The sequence below is a fragment of the Vulpes lagopus genome, chromosome 3, assembly GCF_018345385.1.
Source record: "Vulpes lagopus strain Blue_001 chromosome 3, ASM1834538v1, whole genome shotgun sequence".
Lineage (NCBI taxonomy): Eukaryota > Metazoa > Chordata > Mammalia > Carnivora > Canidae > Vulpes > Vulpes lagopus.
In genome coordinates, this window is record NC_054826.1 from 30,254,995 (window position 1) to 30,275,923 (window position 20,929).

Below are 20,929 nucleotides of genomic sequence, written 5' to 3' on the forward strand. Positions count from 1 at the left end.
ATGGGATTGTTTCTAATTTTTTCCTAACTTGGACAATGCCATGAGCATTCTTATGAATGCATGCACACAGGAACCTTCTCTCCGGGGCTGAGCTGTACGACCTCACTCTGGCACAACGAAAGACAGTGAAGGGGCCATAGTCCACTTGTCCTTGTGGGATGGCCACATAGGGCCAGAAAGGCCTGAGCTCTCTGGCCTCAGGTCTATGGCCTCTGGCAACAAATGACTGCATTCATGTACCCTGTTTTGCTCTGGAACCATCATCAGTTTCTGTGTGTCCCATGTGCAAAATAGTGGGAATCGCTGTTCTCAGGTACACATCCAGAGTAGAATCACTGGGTCACAGGGATAAACAGCATGAGCCTTAATAGATAATAACAAGCATCTTCCAAAGTGGTCTAATCTACATATACTGTACATAAGCATTCCAGCTAATTAATATTTTTGAAATGTGTGGGCTTCCAGCCCATCTGGCTGGGTGAATCAAGTGCAGGCTGTCTTAACACCCTGTGATCAATCATGAGGTCAGAGCAGGTATCAGGGTGGACAGGCGTATGACCTAACAGCATCCCAGGCTTGGGAGCTCACCTGGGAAAAGTACCAGCACTCTCTACTGTGGCCAATCCCCTGAGGGAGGGCTCTCTTTGGCTAGCGGGTCCTAAAGACTTGTCAGAGGCTCTATAGTCCCATGGGGCTGGGGAGAGACCCCCTCCTACAAACTTATCCCCACTGACCCCACTACACACCTTCATGGCTTTGAAGAGCCTTTCAGCGAAATACTCTGGGGTGCTCCGGATGCACTTCACTGAGAAGAGGGAGGAAGAGGTAGAGTTATTCTGGCTGCCTCGGGATGGGTTGGGGTGGCCAGACCCCTTCTTTATTTTTACCCCTTGGGGACCACCAAGTACAAACCCTGGAAGAACCCAGGTTCCTGATAACCTGAGGTCTCACCCACTTTTAACACAAACCCAGGGCATAAAGAAATCAGGAACTGGGCACAACTGGGTTGTGCATCTTAAAGCCCACTTCATCTTTCCAGTCCTCTGGGGGTTTGCAGGGAACTAGGCCAGGTAGGCAGTAGCATCAGGTGGAGCTGGAAAAGGTGTTTCTTTAGATTCTGCTGCAGTGAAAATGTACTGGCAGCTACATCGCTTTGGATCCTGCTGGCAGAGCATGCCAGAACCTGATTGTTTGAAACAGAGTTGGCAGGTGACAACTCTGGGCAGGAGGATGAGGCTGGAGATATAGCTCTCCCCCAGAAGACACACATACAACCCACCCAGCCTCAGACATACTGACTCTTACAAAGTCTAGCTTCCAAGAGCCTGGGGGTCAGGCAAGCCATCATCTCTGCCCTCACTTATCAGATGAGAGAACTGAGGACAGGGGACTTGCTCCAAGTCAACAGCAGATTTGGGAGAAGCCTTGGGTTTGAATCTTGACCTTCACCACTGATTAGTTGGCTCCTGGCATGCCCCATGCCCAGAATATCCCCCAAGTCATTACAAAACTACCCCTTGACAAAGTGATGCAGACTCTGTGAGATGTGGTTTCCTCATTTGTGAAATGGAGATAATGCCCACTCCTGGGTCCTTTTTAAAGATCAAATATTCCACACAGCACCCAGCACGTGCTCCACACAAGTCCGCTCTCCTGCTGGTTATTTCCCCAATCCCAGGCTCAGTGCTCTAATTCGCCCTACTGCACGCATTGGGGGAAGGAGTGGCAGGAAGTCAGTGCCTGAGGCTCCATTCCCTGCCTCCCTGATTTCATGCTGCCCTGGCCAACCTTCAGAATTCACTGCCTGTCTGATTTTCTCCTTCCTTGCCCCCATACCATATAATCCCCCCTTTCCATTCTGGGCCTCTTCGGTTTCTGTCCTTCGGATTCTGTCCTGGGCCAGAATCCCAGAATCCCGCAAAGCCCCTAGAAAAGCAAGGTCAGGACGTACCCACAGCCAGCATCAGCTTCTCGAAGTCCCCGGACAGCTCCCCTCGGATGCTGGCTTCGATCGGCTTCCCTGTGGTCCTCAGATACTCATCAAACACTGAGTCAGAGAGACAGGGATGTTGAGAATGCCCCACAACACAGAAGAAACCAGGACCTCAGGAGGGAAGGCCAGGAGCAAAGTGCCCACTATGAAGGTAGGGCTGGTATTTGAGGAGCTAGCTGTCAGGGAGTTCATGCACATCACCAGCCACCATGCTGCCATGCTGTGTATGACATGAGGCCCTGGGTATTCCTCACACTCCAACATGAAGACAGGATTGGTACTCGGATGGAAAGGCTGAGCATCCTGTTAATGACTTTGCCGAGGGACTACACAAACCACTATCTAATAAAATCAGTGCTGGTACTTGAATTATAGATGAAGTAACATCCTGCTCTATTTGTAGAAAAGGAAAAAAGAATGGAATTCTTGGCACAACCCCAAGGGAACAGCTGTAGGTCTTTCTTCTCTGGAACTTACCCAACCGAAGATGTTGCTTGCTGCGATTTCCCAAGATGTAAATGAACTGGGCTTCATCTGTTCCCCATTTCAGTTCCCCTGCCTCATACAGGTCCTGAAGGGGAAGAGGAAGGACTTCATTGAAAGGAGACAGAACTCACTGGCCAAGCTTATCAACTGCTGCTGGAACCCTAAACATACCAGTAATTGGTAGCCTCAGGACCTTTGCATATACCTGTATACTCTTCCTTTCTTTCTGGGGAAATTCCTACTCAGCCTTCAAGGCCTGGATTAAATGTCCCATTTGTTCTCAAAGCACTTCCTGATGTTCCCAAAGCCGAGTTCTCTTTCTTCCCCTCCTCCTCTCTTCTAAGCTCCTATAGTTTCCTGCTTCTTTATTGCTTTGCTCCACTGTATATTATAATAACATCTTTATATGCCTGTCTCCCCACTAGGGTATGGGGTCCTCAATGTCAGAGACTATATCTTCGCATTCTCTGAATCTACCCCTGCAGTGTCGGTGACACATAGTGGGACACAAAACACCTAGAATGTAATTATATACCCATAAAAAAGGTGTCTGTATGATTAATATACACCTATCTGTCCCAGTACGTCTGATTTTGTTCATTAGTGATCCCTCAAGTGCTTGGCAGAGTGCCCAGCACATAGTAGGTATTCAATACATATTAATTCACTGGATGAACAAATGACAAAAGCTCCAAAACATATCTCACCAATTTTATATATGTTGTATACCTTTGAAAGACAATTTAAATCCTTTCTTTGACAAAGCACCATATAAAAGGCTGGCTGTGAGTCAGTTAATTCTAGTATTTGATGCAAATTACTTCGCCTCCAGCCCTTCCCTGGATCCCCAAGATCCCCACTTTTGGGGCTCCCCTGCCATGCCCCAGTGCCCTCCATCTGTGCTGGTTTACCTGGACATCCTGTTGGACCAAGTCCTCGCTCACCACATCGTCTTGCTCCCTGGTTCCCTGGGCAGAAGAGATACAGGGACATGAGGTTCAAATACTGCAGGCAGGGGGAAGGCCTGGACACCAGAGGTGGAGAAAGCACGGTGGCCCAGGCGGGTCCTGGAGCAGTGACCTACAGCTGCCACTGCACCAAGACTGAAGCATCTATTTTATGGGAAATCATAGGGTCCCTCCTATTGGCTTTTCCCTTCATCCTTGGAGTTGGGACCAAAGAAGGAGTGTTCTGAGAATGACCAAGGTCCCTTTAGGTACCCCATCCCAGAGCAAGCCAGAGCCTGTACTGAGAACAGGACCCTGCACAAGCCTTGGTGTGGCTCACAATGCCCACCAACAATGACACCGCAAGAGTAGGAAGTCTGCACATCTTTGTTCTACTGAGGGTTCACACCTTAACCCAAAGAACTCACCAGTGAGGATCTGAGACTTGGGTCCTGAGATCCAAAAGGCATCAAATCCTATTGGTGTTTCTGCTGCTCCACCCATGCCCTGTGCCCCACTTGACAAAGGATGGTACTCACAGGGCACGGGGCCAGCCCTAGTGGGCATCGTGGTTCTATAGGTACGGGTCAGGCCTAGGCTTATCTCCTCTTCCCCCTAGATGGTGCATCTCCAGATATCAAAGCCCCTGGTTCTCTTGGAGACTGAGCTTACAATGACAGAGCCTGCACATTTATAATCCATGCTGTGGCACTGCCCACTTGGTGTTAGATATTAAAAAGGAGCTGAAACTCTCCTCTCCAGAACAAATGGCTTTCCCATCCCTGACGTTCTGATAATTCCCCAGCTGCTTGATATGGGACTGGGATTGCTATGGCAATGGAAGAAAAAGACCTGGGAGCGGCTAGGGTGAAATGTGTATGGGAGGGCAGGAAGTGAAAGGAACAATGAAGTGGCTTAATATCTATATAAAGCTCCCTACAAGTTTGGTCCTTGGAGCTGGCCTTGAAATTTCTCAATGCCTGTCCGCACAGAGCCCATGGTCATGGAGCTTTCCCGGGAGCCGGGCAGGTGATGGTGAAGCAGCAGAGTGGGGCTGTTTTCCAGCCCCCTGCAGGCCTGCTATTGCCAGAACTTTCTATTATTCAAAGGAACGTAGAAATCTGGCTTTCAAGCAAAAGCTCTTCATTTTTAAATGTTAGCAACTAACTCAAAGTATTTTTTAAAAAAACACATTGTGTAGGAAAACCCAGGGGGAAAAACAACTTGGCAGATTGAAGTTGGCTGTGGATGCCAGTCTGCAGCCTCTTCATGGTCCTTTTTTATGTACTCTGGGGGTGGAAGGGAGGAGCAGCAGGGCTTGGCTGTGGGACACGCCATGCAGGCAGCCCCAGAAATGCCCCATCCCTGCTGGTGACTCGGGTGCCTGCGGGGGCGGCGGGGAGAAGCAATGGCTGGTAAGAGGGAGGCCTGGAAAGGAGGGGTGGGGGTATGAAGAGAGGATGGAGGATTCTCTTGGGCACAAAAGAGGGATGTGTGCAAAGGGAATGCAAGACCACCTGCCTATGCAAACCAGGGGCAACACAGCAGACCCTGGATGCTCGGATTCTACAGCCAGGTGAGCCAGAGAGGAACCATCTCAAGTTCGTGGATAAATGGGCAGTTCAGGAGTGGCCACAGCTTATGAGGACTTTATACCCGATGAGCCACCAAGGAACCCCTCACAGCCACTCTGTCTGGGGCAACAGGAAAAAGTTGCCCACAGCCCTCTGCCCGTCTCTGCTAGAGCTTCAGGGAGGACCCCATAGTGGACCAACCTGGAGCAGGACCACAAGCATCTTCTGGAAGTGGCCAGAAGTGTCACCAATGATGTCAGCCTCCAGGTCTCGCTCATAGGCTGCAGGAAAGGAACACAAGCTCTAGTCCCATCCCTGTGAGACCTCAGGGATTTAGGATAAAGGTCCCTGCTGCCCCCAGGGTGATTCAGATATTTGTTACAAATCCCAGAACCCAGTCTCTGGGATGATCATCGAAGGACCCAGGGTATGTCTTCACAGGTTTTTGCACTGACCCCTGACACATGGAGATGGAATCTGTCCACTTCCCTCTATCTCCACTCGTGCTATCCTACTCCAGGTACTCTGGTCACTCACCTGGACAGTGGCTACAGGCTTCTAACTGTGCCTCCTGCTTCTGCTCCCCTCCCTCTCCAATCAACAGCAACAAGAGTAACTCTTAGAGCCCTCTCTGATCATGGGCTCCCCTGCTTCCTGCTGGACTTGGAATCAAACATCACCTTTCTCTTGGCCTGCAAGGCTCTGTGTGACCCTGTCCTGCCCTCTACCAACTCTGGCCTTATACTGGCTACCAGACTCATTTCTGCCCCAGGGCCTATGGACTTGCCATTCCCTATGCCTGCCAGGATCTTCTCCCCATTCTTTACACAACTGGCTCCTTCTCATTTCCTCCCAAGACATGCTTTCCCTGACCACTTGTCTGGGGCAGGCAGGTCCTGCCCAATTAAAGTCTGATTCTTGTTACTTCATTGTGTAACAACATGTCATCATCGTGTTTACCTGTGTATTGTCTGTATCCCTTGTTACCTCATGAATCTGTAAGCTCTAGGAGGCAGGGACTACATGGGTTCTCCCCACCACCATATCCTGAGAACCTAGAACATTGCTGCACAGAGCAGCTATTTCTGACATGGAAAAATGATGGACAGATCAGAGGGAAAGAGGGAAGAAGTTGGATGGCCCACCACAGTCTTAGGGTCCCCACCCTTGCAATTACCCTCATTTCATATCTCAAAGTCTTGAATGGTCCCTCCCGCCCATCTCACCATCCTTGTATGCTGCCACCAGCTGGTGGATCTGCTCATTGGTCCGAGAGGCCAAAATCTCAATGAGACACTTCTCATCAGTGCCGATGCCCTGGGAGCACAGAAGGGACACAGGAGTCAGGACTGGGATGGGAGGCCACCGCCAACCACGCGTTGGGTTCCTGGAGTGGCCAGAACTATGAAACCCTCAACACTCAGAGTGCTCCCACCACAGCTCTTAGGCACCAAGCTGGAGCTGCTGCCCTGAGAATCAAAAGATATAGGTTTCAGTCCTGCCTCTGCCAGCAGCTTGCTTTGTGACCTCTCATTGAGAAACATTGTCTTTCTGAGCTTCTTTTCTCATCTGTAAAATGGAAATGATGCCAGTTGCTCTGCCAAACTCACAAGGACGTTGAGAAGGCAATCTCTCATGTCGCTAAATTTACCAACATATAAAGCCATATTGAATAGCTCACCTGAGGCAAAGATCACAGGTATACAACTGGCTTCTGTAAAGTGCCCGATACATTTAAGAGCTTTGATCCCTCGCTGCTTGCTTCAGCCAGGCTGCGCTACACCCGGGTCCTGAACACACCTTTCTTACCTAGCCTGGAATGACCTCAGAGCTTTTGGGCCCAACTTGATCTCTCATATTCTGTGACACCCTCTCAAGCCACCCTGGGCCTGCCCTCCCGACCTCCTCTAATATGCCCTTGGTGTTGGGGAGTTGGGCACAGTTTGCCCTTGTGCCCCTGCATCTCGCTTCCTCAGGGCTGTAAGCTGCTGTGTTGAGGTCTGGCCAAGGGCCGCTCTACGAGGTCTGTCTCACACCAACATCTGTCCCATATCTGTCCATCTGGAGGAGACTGTGGCACCCCTCTGGGACAGGGTTTGAGCAAGCTGCCTCTTGCAGTGGGGCACACTGCTGGTGGGTGCAGGCCTCACTGAATACTTGCTGCAGAGACCAGAATCTTCCCATTAATCACAACCCCACTTGCAACACATATACTGACCCACGCTTCTTACCGAGATGGCGTCTTTAATTTCTTTGGCATCACAGTAGGCAAGTGGCCTCATGAGACCCACAATCAGTCGTTCAAACTTTCCTGTCAGCTCATACTTCAAGTCAGCAATGAGGTCCTGGGTGGGGGTCGGGGGGGGGGTGGGAAAGGGAGAGGAGATGGAGGAGAAGGGGGAGTTGCTCATTAAATGTGATTCTTATCACATTTAATGAGCACCTGCCCTGCAAGACACCAGGCTAAGTAAGCCCATGGAAGGGTCACTCTGGGAGGTATAGGCTCCCATCAACGCTAAGAAAGGGGCTTAGAGACGTCAGGCAACTCGCCCAAAGTCACACGGTGAGCAAATGGGGGGTGCATGGCACAGTGCCTCTTCCCTGGCATTGTTGGCTCACTTGTTTACTGAGTGTCCCTCCCACTGTCTGTGGGTCCACAGGGCTGACACCCCACAGGTCTCGTTCGCCTGTGAGCCCCAACAACCTAGCACAGTGCCCAAGCATACAGCAGGCGGCGTACACGCATCTGTGGCTGAGTGGGGCCTGACTAATGAGAAGAGAAAAGGAGGGCAGAACTGTCAGCATGGAGGGCTGAGCTGGAGTAAAACAGGTGGGACCCTGAATGAACGTGCGGGTGAATGAAATCAGCTCCCTGGCCCCATCCCACCCACCTCACAGTTGCCACGGTTACCTTGCCGTAGAGGGACTTGTAGCTCTGGGAGATCTCCTGCCTCTGCCTGTTGCTCCGAGAAGTGATGAGCTCCAGTATGGCCTCCTTGTCACTGCCTGGAAGACAGGAGGGCACTGGTGACCCAACCTCAACCTGCCTCCAGGAAACCCACCAGGGCTGCTCCGGGCAGGCCTCAGCACCAGCCTCCCGATCATCAGGCGGGGGTGTCAGTGGGGGAGGATCTATGGGGACCTGTTAAGGCCTTACTGAGAAGTATCACAGCACCCACAGTATTTGAACTCAGAGGGCCTGTGATCTAGTCCCTCATCAGACACATAAGGAAACTGAGGCCGAAAGAGAAGCAAGGACTCACCCTAGCTTTCAAAATGAGACCAGGTTTAGAAAAGCCCAGGTATCCTAATACCCAAGACAGGGTTGTTTCAACAACAAGAGAAATAAAAGAGAATAATGAACACCAAGTTCAGGGTAGTGGTTACCCCCAAGAGGAAAGGCAGGGGTGATACTTTAGGAGGGGACCCACCAAGGAGGTTTCAACTCTATGAGGAGGCAAGTGCTACTTCTCATGGTGAGTGGCAGGTCCTTGGGTGAAGCTTCTATTATTCTTTAGACCTTTTGGTTGGTCTGAAATATTTCATTATAAAATTATGAAAAACAATAAAAAGAGGAGACAAAAGAATGAGTGAGCCCATCTCAGTACCTCACCCCAACCCTCGCCCCCAGGAGGGTTCGGGGCTGAGCCCACATGTGGGAACACCCCCAAGCTCCCATGAGTCCTGCTCCCTTTCCCAGGGCCCCACTGCTGGTGGCTGAGCACCCACCAAAGCCCTTCATGGCGGTATATAGGGCCTCAGCATCCTGGTTGGGGTCAAAGTTTGGGAAGTCATGAATGGAGCCACGGTACTTGACACCCTGTGGAGAGAAGAAGCAGAAGGTGAACTGCTGATCTTGGCCTTAAACAAGGCTCCCAGCCCCAACTCCAACCCCAGGTCATACTCTCAACTCTGGCCATAGGCAGAGTCTAGGCTGAGTTTCCTTCCCCTAAAATTAATCACTGCAGATTAATTGGACTACAGAAAGCCCAAGCAAGGGTACGGACGACTCTCTCTGTACTTCCTGACATAGCCTGCCCACAGACATTGCCATTTCCCCAAGGGACAGTGGCTCCATTGAGCCCACTGCACTATATTACCTTTCCCAGGACCCGAAAGAGAAGAAAAAGCCAGGCTGAATGCGAGGGGTAGAAATGATCCCTTCAAGAATAACAAAAGTTCCTTATATTTTTATGGCACTTTATAGTCTACAAAACCCTTTTGCCTCCCTTAATGTGATTCCAAGCAGAAGCACTTAAGATGATCTATTCCACAGAAACAAAGAAGCCGAGCCCAAAGAGGGAAAGCCTCTTGCTGGGGGTCCCACAGAGCCCAGATCTCTGGCCTGTTCCCCTCTGCTCTCCAGCTCCAGACACCTGATAGTTGCCAGCTTCTGAGGGTGAGGTCGTGGCCCAAGGGAAGCCCAGAACCACCCTCAGAATCAATGCCAAGACAAGATGCTGCCCTTTGGGCTCAGTGAACTGAGCTAGAGACTGGCATCTGAGGACAAGCTGGCTGGATCCTTGGGGTGAAAGGGAGGAGAGGCAGAGCCAGAGGATCTGAGACATTGAACCTGAATGCACAATGGACTGGTTCACAGAGAAGTCAGATGTGGGTCAGCTCCATGGCCCCAGAGAAGTTTGGGGCCAGGAGAGTGGCTGGGGCTGCGGGAGCCTGAGTACTGAGCTCACGGCATGGTGAGAGGGCACTTAGCCTGGGCCAGGCCCAATGCTAAGGGCTGAAGTTTCAGGGAGAAAGAAGACCTGACCCTGTCTTTCATGAGCTTCAGACTCAGCAGACAGAGAGAGAGAGAGAGAGAGAGACAAGCACACAAATTAGCATAGAGCTGGTAATAAATACCCTAAAACAGAGGCAGAGTAATTTGGGAAAATAGTGGAGGTCGATTCCATCTAGGGGAGGGAACCTGTGCAAGGACTGGGGGTGGCTCACTGCAAAAAAAGAGCCTCCGACCATGTCTTGCGTCTCCCAGGCCCCACTGAACGGCCTGGCCAGACATTTGGGTGCTCCTTGGTGTATGTTTGCAGTTGCTGCTCCTCTGAGATATGCATGCGTGGGCGCAGGGTTGCTATTTAAAGTTCTGACAGGGCGGGTGACCAGAAAGGGACACGGCCCTCTTCCCGCCACCCGTGAATCCCCTGCAACCTGATCACACCCCTGGGCAGAGGAGGAGAGAGTAACACAGGCCAGATACCCAGGTCAGAAAAGAGACAGTCTGTTTAGAAAGCCCTAGGAGCGTCGGCCCTTCTCACCCGTGCAGTCCCAGCACCTAGTGCAGAGCTTGGAGTAACCAAGCCCTGATATCTGCTGCCGAGGGGGATAGGCACGGGGATGGATGAGTGACGAGTGACCACATACATTCTGAGCAGATCAAAGACCTCCTGGAGGTGAATTCTACACTGAGCCCCTAAAGGCTGAGTGACAGCTCGCCCCAAGGGTTGGGGGCGGGGGATGAGAAAAGCTGAGTCTAGGAGAAAGGCTTCACACAGGAAACAGCACAGTAAGGTTCTAGAAGATTCTCCAGTGCTCAGTGCCAACATCCAGAGCTGCCAGGACCATGGGACTCTAAGTTGCCAGGAAAGAACAAGAAGAGGAGGTGGAAGGGCAGAGGAGCAGCAAGCTGAGGACCCTCTCCCCATCCATGCAGCTGCTCCCCAACCTCAGCTGCCCCTCCTCCCATGGCAGGTGAGGGATGAGGCAATGTCCTCCAGGGGGACAGGAAGCCTAATGACAACAGGAAGCTTGATCCAAATGTTCCCTTCAACACGGGCTGAGTGAGCAGCGAGGCCAGCTTCTCAGGTGTCTTTGCCTAAGGACAATAAACTCTTCCAAGGGGCGGTTATCCCAGGGGTTATCCTAGATTGCAACAACTAGAAGAGGGGGACACGATGGGGGAGGGGGCTTAGCGCTGGTCACATTTAGAGGCATAGAGACAGTCCTACAAGTCCCCCAGTCTCCCACCATTGGTCATCCTCACGCCAACCTGATGAACTCAGTCTCCAGGTGCCACCTGTGTAGCTGTCCCCACTTCAGGGCACCTAGACAGCCTGGTGCTCCTCTGGCAGACAGGCTCCTGGCCTCGGGCACTCATCACGGAGGGGCGAGGGGCACGGAGAGCAGAGAAAGGACTTTCCATCCTGAAATATTCAGCAGGTCCTGCTGCCAGCTGGTGAGCGGCCTGGACCCTGAGGCTCTGAGGTCTCGGGACCCATACCAGCTGCTGCCTGAGTAGGAGCCTGCAGCCTCTCCTGAGAGACGGCTGCCCAGCCAGGACTCCAGCTTGGAGCGATCGTGACCAGACCTGACCTGGGCCTCAGCTCTGCAGCTGCTGGAGGTCCGTGGACCAGTGCCTGCCCCCCTCTTGCCCAGACCTCAGTGTTCTCGTGCCCATCGTCAAGTTCCAATCCAGATCACCCCTGTCAAACGGATGCCACAGAGCTATGAGTCTGGGACCTTTCTGACACCACACCATTTCTTCACATCTTTGGTCCTCAAGATCCCCCCTCTTCTAGAAGGAAGGATGGGGAGGATAACCCAATTAACACAGCAGAAGAAGAAAAAAAAAACCCGGCAGAAATGGACCAGAGAAAAGAGTGGCTTGTTCTGTGCATGGGTGTGGGGGGTATAGGAATGTTGGGAAGGGGGTGTACAGGATGCATAATTGGGCTGCCAATAATCGCAAGCAATAGATACAAACTTCAGCTCAAGAATGGAAGAAGACCTGCTCAAACTCTCCAGTTTTTGTCTTTTGCAACCTCCCTCCCTCCCCGAACCCTGGCAGTCCAAGCAGGCCAAATTGCTTTTGCTGCCCACAACACTCTGCACCATCTCTCTGGCCTTCTGTTCCAGCTTCCCCTCCCCCGTGCACACATCAGCCCCCTCACTCTTCCCAGCAGCTCCCTCCTCCCCCGCAGCTCCCTTTAGGCATCTTTCCCAGCTTCCTCAACCTGCACCCACAGAGCTACTTTACTGCCTCCACACAGAGCATGAGTGCTGTGCATCGGTGGATTCCAGCTCATCTCGTGAGATGAGGGACCCCACAGGCTCTGACACCCTGGGACTCTTGCTTGCAGACTGTCTACCGGCCCCTGGTCCAAGGCAACAAGAAACCACAGGTCAGCCAGGCAGGAGCATGGCTTGAGAGCCCTGGAACAGGATTCCAAATATCTGTGCCCTAGCTCCTGACCCCTCTGACCTCCCAGGATCTGCTCTCTCCACTTGAGTTGTGCGGAACCCTGCAGTTTGAATGCCTCCCAGGAAATAGCTCTGGTATGACTACATATGGAAAATGGGGAACAGCAAGTTATGCCTTGGACCTTTGCCCATAACCACTAACACTTTCTTCTCCTGGTCAGAGAGGCCACTTGTGCAAAGTGTGCTCCTCAGAGGCTGACAGGGAGGCCACAGCTAGGACTCTTCTGAGCACTGATCCTGTATCACATGAGAAACTGAGCTCTTCAAAAATTGTGAATAGATATCCTTAAGGCCCTAGTTCACTGGGTGGTGGTGAGTCATGAAAACTGAGGTCCAGAGAGAGTAGAACTTCCCCCAAGATCACACAGCTCCTGTATTATGTCTGTGGCCAGTCGCTCTGTGACTGAAGTGAGGAGCAAGAGAGGCCAAGTCAGGTGTACCTTGGTTTCATCCTCCCTTATCAATCCCATCTCCTTTTCTACTGCTAGACAAGAGGAGTCACTCTCAGGTGACGCCTGGCACAGGACAGCTAGCTCTGCTCAAGGACAGAACCTGATCCTGGCCACACCCAGGAGTAAAAGCTCCTCCACCACACCTCAACTTCTACAGCCCAGCAAAGCAGTTACACAGCATGAAAGACTGGGGTCTCCCAAGCCAGGGAGACTTAAACCCAGATGCATGTAACAAGGGACGCTTCCACTGCCAGAGCAGAGATAACCCTCGAATGCTTTTGCCTGACCAGTAGCCATCTTCCTGGGAAACCACCTCTGGTCCACACAGTTCAGGTAGCACCAACTCAACCACCGGAATCCAAGTCACCATTGGCTCAGCCAATGAGAACCAGACCTAGGACTTTCCCTGGAATCATCAGGAATAAATTATGTTGTTTCCTCCAGCTTGCTCAGGAAACAGAATGGAAGCCTGGGGCACTGGTGGCTAGGGTGCCAAGTTAGGGAAGAACCACCCAAGATTGAAGCCACCCAGAGGAATTTCAATTCACAGATGCCGAATCCTGACAATATCATTTGGGTCCCTGGAACCCAAACTTGAAGCCCTGGGCTTTTCAGTCACATAAGCCAATATACATCTCTTCTGCTTAGGATGTTGTGCATTGTCACTGGTCACTTGCAACTGAAAAGGATGTGACTTGTAATGGGATCAAGCAAAGCCTGAGAACCTCTCCTGCTCCTTTTTAGATGAAGGCACCAGGGATCTGCAGAATGGGCCTAGGGACTCTGGGAGCCCAGGAAAGGCAGAGAAGAGCCTTCAGGAGGCGGGATGCTCCTTACCTGTGGTTTGGCCATGGTATCAGGTTCTGCAGCAGGTAACACTGTGGAGAAGAAAGAGACCCATGAGATCTGGTCACCTCCATGCTTTCCCTCAATTTCTTCACCCTTCTTGCTTCCTAAGGGAAGTATGCTCCCCCTGCTGTATTCCAGCTGCCCCTAGCCCTTTGGGTTAAATTACATACAGACCTGCCTTGGGGCCAGTCGCACTTTTCATAATACACTGAGTAGACTGGCCTGTGTCCAGACACTCACACCAGGATGGGAAAGGGAGATAGGGCATGACCTCTGAGCACACACCACTTCTCCAGGCCATACAGGGCACTTTCCCAGATGTCCCACTTAATCCTCATGGTGATCCTTCCCAGCATCAGATTCTCCCCTTCCACAAAGGAGGGAATGGAGGATAGGGAGTCAGGGAGGTTGCGTAATTTACTCAAAGTCACACAGCTTAAAAATGAATACAACAAAGTCCAGATTCCAGAGTCTAAGCTATCTGCACCATGCATACCCTATGTCTAAGTCACCAGGAATGGTTCGAGAAGCCAGGGTTTCACGTTCTGCAGATGAGAATGCTCAAAGGGCTCTCGGCCACCTGCTACAAATGTCTGAAGGGCTGTGGTTCCCATGTAAGTCAGTGAGCCTTTCTTGAGCAACTGCTCTAATTAGGCACTGAGGATACAGCAATCAATAAAAGAGATTGTTAAAACCCTGCTTTTCTGCAGCTGACTCCATACTGGGAAAGAATAAAAATGCACATGGCAAAAAAGGAAGGAGAAAACATAATGCCTGGTCAGGGAGACAGTGACAAGGAGCCCAGGCCAAATGGTCAGAGGATGACATGAGCCATGTGGACACCTAGGGCAGTGCAGTCGAGGGGACTCAGTGTGGCTAATGTGGCAGCAGGGAATGGAGGCAGCGGATCAGGGCATGAGCCACTGTAAAGACGCTGGATTTTTCTCCTTCTTTAAGGACAAACTGGACACATGATCTTATCCAAGGGAGTGTAGGAGATAGAGTGAAAAAATAAACAAAAATGTCTTACACCTAGAAAGAAATGAAAAAAGCGCTGTAACTGCCTTGGAAAGGGGAAGAGAAAGGGGGGCCAGGGCAGGCTGGTGAGCACTCTCAGCAGGAAGGCAAAGATGGAACTGAAGCAATTTTCCTGGGACAAGAGGAGAAAGAAGGGCCTGTGCTTTCCATTTCAGTCAGGACTGTATCATTGGATCTTTCTTTCTTTTTTTGTTTTTTAAAGATTTTATTTATTTATGAGAGACACAGACAGAGAAGAAGAGACATAGGCAAAGGGAAAAGCAGGCTCCCTGCGGGGAACCAGATGTGGGACTCGATCCCAGAATCCCGGGATCATGCCCTGAGCCAAAGGCAGACACTCAACCAGTGAGCCAGCCAGGTGCCCTCGTTGGATCTTTCTGAGCCATGTCTGTGTACTACTTTTTTTTTTTTTAAGATTTTATTTATTCATTCATGAGAGACAGAGAGAGGCAGTGACACAGGCAGAGGGAGAAGCAGGCTCCATGCAAGGAGCCCTGACGTGAGACTCGATCCTGGGTCCCCAGGATCACTCCCTGGGCCAAGGGCAGGCGCTAAACTGCTGAGCCACTCAGGGATCCCTGTGTACTACTTTTTAAAAGCAAGAAAAGTAAGAATAACGAAGTCTATCAGACTTACTCAGCAATAGTTACAAAGAGTGGAACTAGAAGAGTAGAACCAGGGTGACATTCCCTCAGTGCTTTCCAGTCCACCACATACCACACCACCAAAACAAACAAACAAACAAAAAACAAACAAACAAACAAACAAAACCCCAAACCAGCAACAATTTAGGGAAAACCAGCTCTAGACCTCAGTCTGTAATCCTGCTCTCATTCTGGGGTCACTGGAGACAGTGGGACACAGTAAGGAGAACACAGGTTTGGGCGGGGAGGGTCAGATGGACAGAAGTAGATTCAAATAGGTTTGTTCTGTTCTATCCACATCGAAGCAAATGGTGGGTATTTGTCATTTCTAATGGCTGAGGAATATTCCATTGTATACACAGACCACACTGGAGGGTATTACGCTGAGTGAAGTAAGTCAATCGGAGGACAATCATCACATGGCTTCACTAATACGGGGAATATATATACATATTTTAAAGATTTTACTTATTTATTCATGAGAGACACACACACACAGAGAGAGAGAGAGAGAGAGAGAGAGAGAGAAAGGCAGAGACACAGGCAGAGGGAGAAGCAGGCTCCATGCAGGGAGCCCGATATGGGATTCAATCCCGGATCTCCAGGATCAGGCCCTGGGCTGAAAGTGGCGCTAAACCAATGAGCCACCCGGGCTGCCCTCATAAGGGGAATATTTAAAAAAGTGAAAGGGATTAAAGTGGAAAGGAGAGAAAATGAGTGGGAATTATCAGAGAAGGGAACAGAACATGAGAGACTCCTAACTCTGAGAAACGAACAAGGGGTAGTGGAAGGGGAGGTGGGCGGGGGGGTTGGGGTGACTGGGTGACAGGCACTGAGGGGGGCACTTGATGGGATGAGTACTGGGTGTTACACTATATGTTGGCAAGTCGAACTCCAATAAAAAATATACAAAAAATAAAATTAAAATTAAAATTAAAAATAAGTCATCAAAAAAAAAAAAAAACAAATAAGGTTTTGTTACTTATTAGCTACGTGACCTCGGACACATTGCTCATCTCTGAGTTCTAGGTTATCTCAAGTACAAAACTGGGCCTTTCCCTTTCCTGCCTTGTAGGGCTGTCAGGGGCTGAGACATTAACTTATGTCAAGGGCAGAGCGCATGAGGAGGCCAGGCATTCGCTGTGCCGGTGGAAGTTCTGACAGCGCTGTGTCGAGTTTGCCCGGATCCCCAGGGCCTGATCATGAGTCCCCCAAACTGGTCAGCAGACAGGCAGGAGGTGGGGCCTGGGGATGAACAGCAGAGGATGGCAGCAATCTGCCCGCAACCCTAGCAGAGCTTGAGGAAACCCCGGTGTTTCCCTGACAACCAGGGGCCCCTCTGTACCAATGTACCAACATGCAACTCTCACCAGGAAGTGGAAATTCCCCCAGCCGGGGATGGGGGGGTGCCGTGTGTGAACATTTGAGTGAGCTCCTGGGTTTCCCAGCCTGGGGCACGGTGTGGGGAGGGGGTGTGAAGGATCCCCCAAGGCCAGCATAGAAACAGGGACCAAAAGAGGCCCAGGAAGTCTGCTGGGCAGGGAGGGCTCAGGCCTGTCACCTGTACCTCCAGTCTGGAAGCGTTTTCCCTTGGCCTTGTCGCTGGAAACTTCAGCTGCTGGCTGCAGCTCAGGGCCATCTGGATGAGAGCCCCTTTCCAAGGAGAGACGGCTTAGAGGAAGGGCCTCCCAGTCTTTGGGAAAACATTCCCAGCTCAGAGAACAGTTTACATGCGCTTCATGTGAGTGCAGGTTGGTGTATACACAGAAAGCAAACTTCTTCCAGAACTAGATGTTGAGATTGCAGTTGTGGGGAGGGGTGGGCATCTCCAGGAGCCCCTTCTCTGCGGGCTCAGGGAAGCACTGGAGCTAATCACAGAGGTGCCATTTACCCTGCCTTTACAAGGGTCTCTGACCCCTCCCAGAGCAACCCAGAATTGGTTGAATCAGTGTTTTATATACAATGTTTCAGAATCCCAGAGGACTCTTAACCATCCACCACTTCCGGCCCCTCATTTTCTCCTCGAGGTAAAGGCACTTTGGAGAGGATAAGTGGCTGGCCAAGGCCCAGACAACAGCCGGTATCTGTGCCTCTGAGTCCCAGGTCGAAAGCCCCACACACAACCGTGGACCGTGGCTGCAACAGGACACAAGGAAGAGGCCAAAGAAAAACACCTACGTCTGGTTTCTAATCTGTCTGTAACCTCCGACAAGTCAGGTTCCCTCTCTGGACCTGTTTCTTCATCTATAAAATGGGGATAATAGCACACCGTCTTTGGGAAAATCAGAGTGGATGAGAAAGGCTTTTATAGATTCCAACCAGGAATGCATAATCTCCCAGGATTTTCATGGGAGAACCTCAAAACATCAGCCCCAGGAGGGTTCTCCCCCCAGGGTCACAGGATTCTTCTCTCACCCCAAACCTCCCCCCTACCCAATATGTAAGTTTTATTCCCTGCCCCGACTGAAATAGCTTCTCAAGACTGGCAGGTATGGCCCCTCTGCACTTGTGCCTCTCTCCTCCCAAGAACCCTGAACCTCTCCTGATCTGGGCATCCATGAGGGCTCATCGTGGCTGATCATTCCAGAATCCATTCTAGGGTAGAATGTCCTAGTGGCTCTGTGCTACTGTGGCCAGCCTCTCTTTAGTTCTTTAGCCTGAAAGCAACGATGTTTCCCTACCTCCCCTTTGGAGAGCTCCATCTGATGCCAGAAGGAAGGCGCTAGGGTACAGAACACACCAGAGCTGGCAGGACTTGTGGCTTGACACTGCTCAAGTGCAAGAGTTGGGGAAACCAACACCTAGACAGGGAAAGGGTCTTGTCCAAATCACGCCAGAGGCATGGGCTTTGAGGTCGGACCTAGCTGGGAGTCACAGCTCTGCCCCCAGTGCGTGATTTAGGTAAAATTACCTTCATTGAATCTCAGTTTCCACATCTACAAAATGCACATCGAAATTATCTCCAAGTACTGAAAAATAAACAAACAGCAGAGGAAGAGCCCCAACCCAGTGCCTATTCCGAAGTAAAGGCTCAAGAAATCGTAGCTTTTATTATGATAAACCCAAATATTTACAAGAGAGGCAGTGTGGCACCATAATAAAGAACGGAGGCTTTGCAGTCATGGCCTGAGTTCAAATGCAGACATTCCAGAAAATTCCTAGTTCATGACCTAGGGCAAAGTTTTCTCTCTGACTCAGTTTCCTTATCTGGGAAATGCTAACCTCATAAGGTTGGTTTTTTTTTTTTTTGTTTGTGTTTGTGTGTGTGTGTGTGTGTGAAAATTTAATGAGCTAAGGCAGGTAAAATACTCAGCATGGCCAGGATCATGTTAAATGTTTAATAAGTGATGGCTTCTGTCATGACAGTCACCGTTAGAGGGGTACTAGGCACAATAAGCCATCAGGGTGCAGGACAAAAATATTAGTTTTCTAAATGTTCTTTTACCTTGTCCTTTCCTGCTGCATTTGTGATATGTATATAAAGTTAAAGACACATGTTAGAGGTTCAGGCTGACAGGCACAATCGCGAGTCTGAACGTCATGGAATGAAGCAGTTGGAGAGGAGAGGGGATGTCAGACAGAAGAGAAACACCAGCATAAGAAAAAAGCATGTCTGTCCTCAAAAGGTACCTTGCACACTTCGGAGGAATAGAGCATATGCTTTCAGGGAGGGAAGAGATGCTGAGTGGAAGGGAGTGAAACCAGATATGTGTGGGGAAGGCAATCTGAGAAAAATCAAAAAATAACATGGAAGGTCATGCAAAAACTCACCCAGACCTCTGTGCCCCAGGAGAACCCGGGGGACTCTAAGTTGAGCTGTGTCACTGCTTACCCCCTTGGCCCCAGTGACCCTCTTCAAAGCAGGCTCTCTCAGCTCAGCATTCAAGACCCACAACATCCTTTCTGATTTATCTGTCTTCTCCTCTTTCCTCTTCGTCCATCACCACATCCTTTCCCCACTAAGCCAAGAACCTCTTCCACCAGCATTTTCTACTCAACCTTCTAGCATCAAAACCAGCGCTTTTCAATTCTGACTTCATTAACCTCACCTGGGAAGTTTTTCTAATTTACCAAAGCATAAAGTCAACCCCCAGAGATTCTGATTAATCAGTTCTGGGGTGAGGCCTGAGCTTTGGTAATTTTTAAAAATTTTCCTAGGTGATTCTTTCAACTCTTCCAGGAATCCAAGAGGGATTTCTCTCTTCTTTGAACCCCTACAGTATTCAGAAACCACCTACATTTGACTGGTTTGGATTCAACCATTGTGGATTTACCATTCCTCGAGTAGTTGGAGGCTGCTTGCCTCCAAGGTACTCTAGGAAAAAAAATCTCTACTTCAAAGTCTCCGGGTTATGATTCCAGTCTGAGCAATTTTATAGCTCAGTAATTTGTAGGTAAATGGTGGCAGCGCAAAATAATTCTTACAGACAGGCTCATACTGTTCTATTTGGTAAAGGTCCAATGAATTTCCCTCCCCTTCCACCAGAAAAACCAGTTTGCCTCCATTTGTACATTCCTTTTTTTTTTATTTAAGATTTTATTTATTTATTCATTGGAGAGAGAGACAGAGACAGAGACAGACAGAGACACAGGCAGAGGGAGAAACAGGCTCCATGCAGGAAGCCTGACATGGGATCTTGGGATCGATCCTGGGTCTGCAGGATCAGGCCCTGGGCTGAAGGCGGCGCTAAACTACTGAGCCACCCGGGCTGCCCTGTACATTCCTTTTAATAAAAGTGTCTACTGATTCTCTTTCAAGCTGGCTATAACATCTGCCTGTCCTCATTAGTATGTGAATTGAATAAAATCTTTTGCACATGGTCATTTTTATATCTTTTGAATCATGACTTTACTGTTTCTTAAAAATTACTGTGTCTGATTCTTTTTAAAATTTTTAAAGATTTTATTTATTTATTCATGAGAGACACAGGCAGGGGGAGAAGCAGGCTCCATGCAGGGAGCCTGATGCAGGACTCGATCCCAGGACTCCAGGATCACACCCTGGGCTGAAAGCAGGCGCTAAACTGCTGAGCCATCCAGGGATCCCCACTGTGTCTGATTCTTTGCTGCACCCCCTTACCACAGGGTACGGCTCATAAGGATTGTTGGGTGAAATGCACTGAGCTGTTTTAATGCTTCTTTAGTGACCCCCTTGGGGGGAAAAAATCATACAATAAAAGGACATCCAGCGTACGGGGCTTGAAACTGTGCTTTATTCCTCATTATATAGCCACGAGAGGAAATCACTTGATATAATTTACCCAATATGATAAAGAAAGTTAGTGATTAAGGGGCTCATTTAAAAAAAATTGAGTATGTTTATTGGCAGGAGATGAGGGTAGAATAAAAAATAAACAGATGAGTCTCCCACCCACACAAAGTTGGCAATCTAGTGCAGTAATCTGTCATTTTTTTGGATCCTATATACCACTGTAACAAAAGGAAAAAAACTGAGTATTTATCATAAAAATATATTTTATAAGCATGAAATTAAAAGCATATGTAATAAAAGCCCTAGAGTTTCCTCCTATACCCCCAGAAAATCATCTTAGTGCCTCCCAGGATGAGTGCACCCAACTTCAGAGGCCCCCCAGGGAATAAGTTCATGATCCTTCCCATCCCCTTTTCCTGATAGCTCCTTCCCCAGCCCCCAGGAAGACACCAGGACCAGCCCCACGGTCCTCCAGGAGCTAGCTTTTGATGAAGCCAGGCTTTGATGAAGCTGGGGTAAATG

General features: G+C 49.9%; 1 protein-coding gene across 4 annotated transcripts in view; it reads right to left on the reverse strand.

The window, feature by feature from the left end:
• The window catches only part of ANXA6 (annexin A6), a 48,403-nt gene that overhangs the window by 24,228 nt on the left and 3,246 nt on the right, over positions 1-20,929 (reverse strand). For all 4 annotated transcript variants that reach the window (XM_041749064.1, XM_041749061.1, XM_041749062.1 and 1 more), the window contains exons 2-11: positions 13,502-13,542; positions 8,730-8,820; positions 7,912-8,006; positions 7,232-7,345; positions 6,227-6,317; positions 5,202-5,281; positions 3,391-3,447; positions 2,471-2,564; positions 1,952-2,047; positions 747-805 (exon numbers count right to left, since the gene is read on the reverse strand). In XM_041749064.1, coding sequence (XP_041604998.1) covers positions 747-805; positions 1,952-2,047; positions 2,471-2,564; positions 3,391-3,447; positions 5,202-5,281; positions 6,227-6,317; positions 7,232-7,345; positions 7,912-8,006; positions 8,730-8,820; positions 13,502-13,516 — 792 coding nt within the window. In that variant the 5' untranslated portion in view covers positions 13,517-13,542. The remainder of the gene's footprint in view (positions 1-746; positions 806-1,951; positions 2,048-2,470; positions 2,565-3,390; positions 3,448-5,201; positions 5,282-6,226; positions 6,318-7,231; positions 7,346-7,911; positions 8,007-8,729; positions 8,821-13,501; positions 13,543-20,929) is intronic.